The following is an 8612-nucleotide window of genomic DNA, read 5'->3' as shown; positions in this document are numbered from 1 at the left end:
ATCATTTCTTTGATCATCACCCAATGATTCTCTCGAAGATATTCCCGTTCCCGTATGCAAATGGAATGACTAGCTCGTAGCAGTAGAACAACTAAAACTAGTCAAATCGATTGAATTCGAAAATTGTTAGTTATTCCTCTAATCATCGTCGCCAAATTTTAGAACTTTTTTTACCGAACATTATTTTATTTGAAATTAACCGCAGTCGTCTATTGGTTTGAATTTTTTCAATTTTTCAAACCAGTCAAAAATCAAAATTTATTGGCCAAAACATTTGAAAACAGTCGGCTAGTGATTCCATTAGAATATTTGCACTCGTGTTACGATTTGGATTTAAATATTGTAGGCGGATCGTTCAACTACTATATACTATAAACGAAAATCCAGTTTTGGCTCTTGTGCGAATACACAACATTCGAAAGCATTAATTTTGGGTGTATTTACTGATGATTTGAAATTCATTTCAATGGAAATTTCATAAAACGCCTAAATCAAAATACGGAACAGGTTGATGAGATATTTTATCGAGACTGTAAATTTTCATAAAAATTAAAAGCGTATGTTTTTGTCGCTATGGAATACACACTTTTGAACGTCTTAAAAGGTTAATAAATTTCGAACGATCTATATTTTGTTCTTATGGCAACAATGAACATCGTTCTCATCGACCATCGACCACGGAATTGTTAGAATGATATCACATGCGTTATGCGTGCTTAGTTAGAATGGTATATAACACCATGTAGGCCATCGGATCGAAATCATTTCACTCAAGCCAATCGTCCGAGTAGCACACCACAAAAACCCGCCAAAATGTTCAAATTGGTAAGAAACTTTTTTTTGCTTCTCATATCATCAAATTGAAGGGCCTTTTATTGATTAAATTTCCTCTTGATTCATAGATCGTTGCCGTCTTCTGCACACTTGCTGTTGCATCAGCCAAACCAGGTCTTTTCTTCTCAAAATCAATCAACTTCGGCGCCCCAGCTTATAGTGCTCCAGCTTACAGTGCTCCAGCTTACAGTGCTCCAGCTCAAACTATCGTTGTCAAAAGCGCTCCACAAGTTCATTATGCCGCTGCTGCCCCAGTTTACAGTGCCCCAGCTCCACAAGTCCAAACCGTGGTAGTGCAATCAGCTCCACAACATGTACAATATGTAGGGCTAACAAATATTTAAATATATTAAGCTGAATGTCCATCTGTATGCATGCTATTTGATATCTCGCGGCTTCGAAAAGGATTTCAAATTTTGTCGATTCAATGGTTAAATAGACAGACATTAATTTAGGAGAGTAGTGAAGTGATCTAGAAAGAGCGAAGCATTATTCATTGTTGACACACAATATGTTGTGAAAAGGCTGAGACGGGTTTCGAACGAATTCAACCTAAAAACAATTTTTTCATTTATTTCTCGCGTGTGTTGCACATTAATGCAGAACATATGTCAAATTTATGGTTTGATTGTTTATCAAAGAAAATTGTCGCTGCTATGAATTCGTTCGATCTCATTCTTTTCATGATATTTCGTCATTTTGTACTCGAGTGCAGTTGAAATTGCGAATTCAAAATGATTTTTATCAAACAGAGTCGAATAATTTTTATTAATTGTTTTCAGGCTGCTGCTGCTCCAGCTCAAGTCCATTATGTCCAACAAGCCGCTCCAGCTCAAGTACAATACGTCCAACAAGCCGCTCCAGCTCAAGTAGAATACGTCCATGCCGCTCCATCAGTAGCTTATGAATCAGCACCAGGCCACAGTGTTCAAACCTACGTCGTTCAACAACAACCGCAAACATTCACCAAAACAATCGGCTTTGGCAAAACATGGTAAACAGTCAATCTGATCAAGATGTTAACACTCTCTGAGAAACTATATTGAATATAAAATAATCTAAAAACCCATGGTGTGTTTCATTTAAATTTACAATAACCGAGTGCCTAAGAATCATTCTAATTTATGTCTGTGAAGACCCTCAATCATTGAGCTTAATATTTTGCTTTCAATACCAAACATATAAAGTATCAACTAAATGCCGAATTTGCAAAATATTCATTATGTTTTACCTTTCGTTCGTTTCTTTCTTTTTCGGTGTTTGACTAACTCGCCAGATCTGAATTTAGCAAAGACACGATGAATGCTTTGATATCAATGGTCAATGGTCATTGGCCAAAGAAGCAAAAATACTCTACCTATTTTACAAATTAAACTCATTGATATATCATGAATGAATTTGCACATTTTGCATTCGTTGCCCAAGCTATACGCATAAGTATTGTCCGTTATGTTGACAAAATCTCGGTTAACATTTGTAAACGAACATATCATGTAAAAAGCGCCAGCTCTCGTCCGATCACTGAAGTTGAGCTGCATTTGAATGGGTGATCGTCCGGGAACACCATGTGTCGCTGGCACTTTTCTTTTTTTCTTGTTTTATTTCCATTATTTTTTTCAAACCCGCAAGGACTTATTTTCCTTTCGTTTCTCTACATTCTTTCAGTTTGTTTTTTTCTTATTTCTTCGAAAATGTTCAAAATCAATCCTTTCTTTTTAATTTAAAATCAAAAATATCTCGTTTCATCGATCTAGGTTTAATTCAAAAGAATTCAGATTTTTTGATATTTATTAAATTAGAATATAAAAGAAAACATCTAGTCATTCCCTTCTGACGTAACTATAACACTGACTGTCGCTCGCCGCTGTTCTGACTTTCGATAAAAAATTTAAGTTAATTTTTTTTAGCGAATTCGAGTTAAATTTAAGCCGAAATAAATTCATATGCCGAATTATTTGTGGGTATGGTGGTCTATGTATCCAACCTGTATATTCGGTTGAAAGTGTTATCTTTTATAAAATGTAAGCTTCCGAAAAGACCATTATGTTAATGTGGCACGTTATGTTTAGTAGCATGAGCTTCTTTTGATGATTGTCTCATTTCGAATATATGCAGTTTGTCTCGTCAACCGGATTCAACGCTGTATAATTTATCGTATAGAGACGATGTTTACAATGTAATCATGCATAAATTTTGGGGACTCTGTTGATCTAGTTCTATTTGAAAGAAAACCAAAGCAACCAAAGCGAATTTTGTGTGTATTGGATCAGAATAACAGACGTGCCATTATTGATTTAACCCAAATCGTCCCATACTTTTTGTCACTGATTTTGATTTTTTTTTTCTCTGGAAATATCCCATGTTAATGGAATAAAAGATCTGCACATTCATTTTTTTCATTCATTTAGGATGATCATGTTCTGAGAATACCAATTTTGTTTTCGGTGCAAAATTTATAAAACAAACTCAAGCAAATATTCACATTCAATCCACGTGGAACCTACACTGTATCCACACGGCTGTTTCACACCATAATTATGATGTCAAACGACTTCACACTCTACTTAACTATAGCCACACTCTTTTATATTCAAAACCGTGTGAAAATAGTGTCAGGTAACGTAATTGAGTGTTCATTGTTGCTTAGGAAATCAACAGTTTTTGGCGTTGTGACTTCAAAACGGTTCAATCAATGTTCAATCTATTTAAAATTCACCGAGTCAATAAACAGGAGTATCGTTTAATAATAATCATAAGCATGCTATGACACTGTGATATTTTCACCAGTTTTCAGTGCGTAAGCTCAAAACTTGTCAAACAAAAAGCTGTCCATACATATATAACACGATGACGAATTGGGTTAACCATTCATTTTGTTTATCAAAAGGAAAATGAGGAAGTGTTTTGTTTGCCAAAAAAACGGGTCGACGCGATCCAGACGAACGATAACACTCTTGAACTTAATATACATTTTTTTTGTCATTTTCCTCATTTAGTCTTTGTTGTCTCGAAGAAAAAGAAGAACCCAACGCAATGTGTTACAAGTAAACAATAGTAGATCGCACATATAAAAGCATGAAGATTCTCGGACCAAATCATTCGATTCAAGTTGATAACACGAATTAGTCGCTCAAAAACAATCAAAATGTTCAAATTGGTAAGAATGAATTTGTATCAAAAATTAACGCGTTGAAATTATGAGCAAAAGTTAAATACTGGGTACGAGTCTTGTGTTCAATGGAAAATTCAAACCGAATTAGTGTAGAATTCTAAATGGCCACATGTTTACCGAAATCGATTTCGAAATTTTGCATGCATTTGACTATTAATTTTTCATAAAATCCTCAGATCATCGCCGTCCTTTGCTTCGTTGCTGTCGTAGTAGCCAGACCAGGATTATTGTTGTCTGAAGAATACCACGGCAACTCCGCCTTCGCACTACGACACGGTCTCCCTGTTGCTGCTCCATTGGTAGCTGCTCCAGTTATAGCTGCCCCATGGGTAGCTGCTCCATTAGTCCATGCTCCAGTTGTAGCTGCTCCATTGGTCCATACTCCACTTGTGGATGCCTACGCTCACAGCTATGGATATGACGACTTATTGGGCTATTCAGCTTTGTAAATTGGATATTTGACGGCATTTTAGTGTCATAGAAAATGATTTTAGTAATGAAAATAAACCATGAAATAAACACGTGTGATTGAAGTGATTGTAAAACAAAAACGTTTTTGCTTGAAATTGAAATATATTGTTATTTAAAAATGATATAAGGCTCATCATTCAATGCACAATCGAAACAATAGTGTGTGCAATTTGAGTTCAAAATGCAATTCATTTTTTGAAGGCGTAAAATACAAGGCGCCCATTGCGCTAACAAAACAAAAAGGAAGATTCTGCGATGGATTCGTCTAGCGACTGTGTTTCAAGTGTCATTAAACAGTGTTCAACAAACACTCATTACATTTGGTTTCATTCGTTTGGTGTGTTTTGTTTTGTTTGATTCAGTAAGTGACGCTAATGTACAGGCTGTATATCTGTCAAACGCTCAATGCACCAACTATGATTTCGAGCTGACTACTATCATACACAAAATATACGGTCCAATCTGAAAAAAAAATAATACATCAAAAACAATACAAGGTTCGAATGACACAATTGTTCAGTGGAACAAGCAAATTCAATCGATGAAACGTTTAACTTTTTGAATTGCAGGAAAAGTCATACAAAACATATTGAACAAGTTTTGTGACGTGGTTAAATCAAGATCCATACCTCATTCGTTGCCTCCGTCTACTTTTAGGCGCTAAAAGATTGTAGCTTAATTCATGCTTCACGTTGAGTAAAATGAACTTTTTGTGTTGCCATGTTTCAAGAAAATTTTAATCGTACGGTTAATAAAAATAGATTTTCAAGCAATATCCAAGATATTTATGTGGGTGAATTACAAACTGGAACAAAAGTTCATTAAATTACTTTTTTCAAAGCAATTTTCTGTTTGAAGTTACGTATACATTGAATTCACGTTCCAAAACTACATTAACTATGATATTTGTAATCATTATATCAATCAAGAATAATTTGCTTTCCATCAATCAAAGACTAGTGTTCAAATTGTTGAAGCGTCATAAAATATGAGAATGTCCCTCGAATGACCTGAAAATAGTGTAAACACACGGGTTTCAAACCGACATTCATCTTTGTGATATAAAAAAAGATTTCTAGTACTTTTTTAAAGGATTCACGTGTGAATGTTAGATTGGCAAATCCTTGAAGGAAAACTGGTTGTTCAGCTGCCAGCATAAAGATTGGTAATATCCTTTGTACGTCTTTGGGAAATACATACCAGTTGCGATAGTAAATTGCATTTGGAATTTGGCTGAATCGATCCGTAATCCTTTGGCCCAATTCACAAAATAAGAAAATTTGAATGATACACCAATAGCTTGTTATCAACGCATTTACAATCTCAGTTGCATGCCCAGAATGCTGTTAAAGGAATGTTGACATTTAAAATGTCAATCAATGAATAATTTTTAACCATGTCCTATGGTAAAGGCATTAACGAATCAAGTTTGTCTTTACCCCTTGAATGTGAAGTACCAGAAGCGTAGCGCAAATGGTGGAAATGCTCCACACATAATAACTACTGATAACTATATAACAAATATTTGAAAATTCCGAAACAAGCCTAGAAGAAAGACACAATTTTTAAAATTCATTACAATTTTTGAATCTTAAACTGAACTAAACTGGTTAATGTTTGCATAGAACTGAAAAAAACCAATGAATTTCCGTTTAAATGTGAGCGGATCTTCATTTAGTTCACATTCGACGCTAAATTCACTTTTAAAATCATCTGTAATTGTTATCAGTAGCAAACAAATTCCAATCAAAAAGCCCAAAATGCAACAAGCGGTGACCACAAGAAAATAGAATGCTGTCGATTGAAAAGCAGCAGCGATTAAATATCCAAATGGTGTTTTCCAATCAAATGGTACTCTGAAATCCAGAAATATTTTTAGTTCGATTAATCCAATTAAAAGAAATCTAGTTTCTTCAGTGAAAGACGTCTAAGTACGTATCAAATGGTAAGAGTTAGAGTCTGAAGTTCAAACTTACATCATTGGGAAATTCATAATAAAAGATTCAATTCCATGGCCGGTGAAAAAGTGGTAATAGCTCACAATCAAATGTGATGCGTAAAGAAATGACATTGAGAATATGGCGGAGACCCATATAAATTTTGTCCAATTTTCAATTAAATTGTTGACTTTGTTGTATCTTGCGCGATTATTCGATCCTATCGATTTTAAAATTTGGAGTTTTCAATTTTAAAATTGGATATTATACTGTTCCTACTTTTTATACATGACTTCTAAGTCATACTAAGTCACTTACTGCTATCAATAACTGATTCAAATTTGCTAATCAAATTGAAAATGTTATGCTGTTGCAACACAGTTGAATACAGATTGACAAAAGTGAGAATGAGAGTCACAGTGCCAAAAAATGCCTTTGAAGAATTAATGAAATTCGACTTTTCAAACACCAAAAACACAATTACTGCACTGAAACAACAAGCAACGAGACAAAGAGCCAGCACATTTTTTACATTGAACTTATTTGTTTGATTCACTTCAACTCCCACTATCTTATAAATCATCTTCAATTCAGTGAAGATTTTCATGATTCTTTGGACAATTTGCACAGGCCGACGTCGAGTGTGTGGATCAACTGATTTCGAGGACTGTCCGAAACGGTTTTTATGTCGAAAAAAAGTCGAAAGCAATTGAGGAACTAGATGATGGGAACGTGACGCATGTAATCAATCATGTTATGTATTCTACTTGCACCCTTTATGGGAGTTTTCCGTTTATCGTAGAGAAGAAAATAATTTTCCAATTCCACAATTATCACATTTCACTTGGCTACCAAATTGAATGCCCATCGTAAAACTTTTGAACATATAGTAACGTCCATATCAGATATACATTTTTGTACCTTCGTTTTGATAGCCTTTGAACTGAATTTGAAATCAATTTCCGAGAACTTTATTGCTCTTTAAATAAACTAAAAAGGCCTTGAACTCTTATTACATTTTTGAATACTTAGTGAAGGTGGCAAGGGGGAAACTACTACTACCGCATAATTCATATTAATACAATCTAGTACAACTCCAATTCTGATAAATTCCAAAAAATTCTGCGCAATTCAAAACAATTCCGATCAATAACGATGTTTCTAAGTCAAATTTGATGATGATCAACTCCAAAAATTGCAAATATAGGGTCATTTAGCATCTCAAAGGAATGCTTAAGCGCAAAGATGTTCAATCTTATCGAAATAACTTCAGATAGGGCGTTTTTAATTGTACATAGGTCTCACTTCCAATTCAATATTTCACTTCAAATAGGTAAAGGCTTTATGATACATAAAATATTTTCAAAATAGAAAACAGAGCTAGAATTGAGTCTTGTAGATCAAACCAAGTCAAATATGTTCTGGAAGTAAAAATCTTCAATATGCATTCAAATGAATGGTAAATGTCCCGATTATTTGCGATATTTCAAGTTGATCATCACCAAATTTGACCAAGGAACATCGGAATTGATTGGAATTGTTTTGAATTGCGCAGAATTTTTCGGAATTTTTCAGAATTTTTGTTGTACTAGATTGTATTAATATGAATTACGCGGTAGTAGTAGTTTCCCCCTTGGAAGGTGGAGTGATTTAAGACATGGAATAATTCAAGCCACTTGTATCTGAACGACTATACAAAATGTGATGTTGAGTTATGTTGCATCCAATTACTTTCAAGATTGATATAGCTTCGTTTTTGGGAATTTTTTCCAAGGTTAAAATATCAGAATACTTACACGCTAATTCAAAGCCATTGTCTGTGGTCGAGAAAGTTCGAATAATGGAAACTTGCACCTGTATTCGACTCCTTCATTCTACCTGTATTCGACATTCATGATAATTACAAAGTTTACATAGAAAATTAAATTGAACAAAGTTCGTTATCAGAAGAAAAATTGGCCCGCAGGATTGGTGACGATGTTATGAACGAATTTCGCAAACAAAATCATTGAAACGGATGACTATTCAATTTGATGAGATGATTTTAAAGGATAAATCTAAAACGTAATATTTTTTTCCCAAAACGGTCAGAAAAATTTCTTTTTTGGCTATAAAAACTAACTAAATTTGGTATATTCTTTTGCCGAAAATTAATCGGAAAAATATTACCCTTTGTCAAAAAAAATTCAATTCTGTGA

At 34.2% G+C, this 8612-nt stretch overlaps 1 protein-coding gene across 1 annotated transcript; it reads left to right on the top strand.

Annotated features, from left to right (window-relative positions):
• Positions 1-3850: 3850 nt before the first annotated feature.
• Positions 3851-4534, top strand: LOC129572502 (uncharacterized). The gene is made up of 2 exons (XM_055452467.1): positions 3851-3991; positions 4183-4534. Exons 1-2 carry the CDS (start codon positions 3980-3982, stop codon positions 4453-4455), a joined length of 285 nt encoding a protein of 94 aa, XP_055308442.1. The 5' UTR covers positions 3851-3979; the 3' UTR covers positions 4456-4534.
• Positions 4535-8612: the final 4078 nt, after the last annotated feature.

This window comes from Sitodiplosis mosellana, unplaced genomic scaffold, assembly GCF_009176505.1.
Source record: "Sitodiplosis mosellana isolate CC-2019 unplaced genomic scaffold, AAFC_SMos_1.0 Smas_scaffold_5111, whole genome shotgun sequence".
Classification (NCBI taxonomy): domain Eukaryota; kingdom Metazoa; phylum Arthropoda; class Insecta; order Diptera; family Cecidomyiidae; genus Sitodiplosis; species Sitodiplosis mosellana.
Note: the sequence above shows the minus strand (reverse complement) of the source record. Positions and strands in the feature narration are given on the sequence as shown.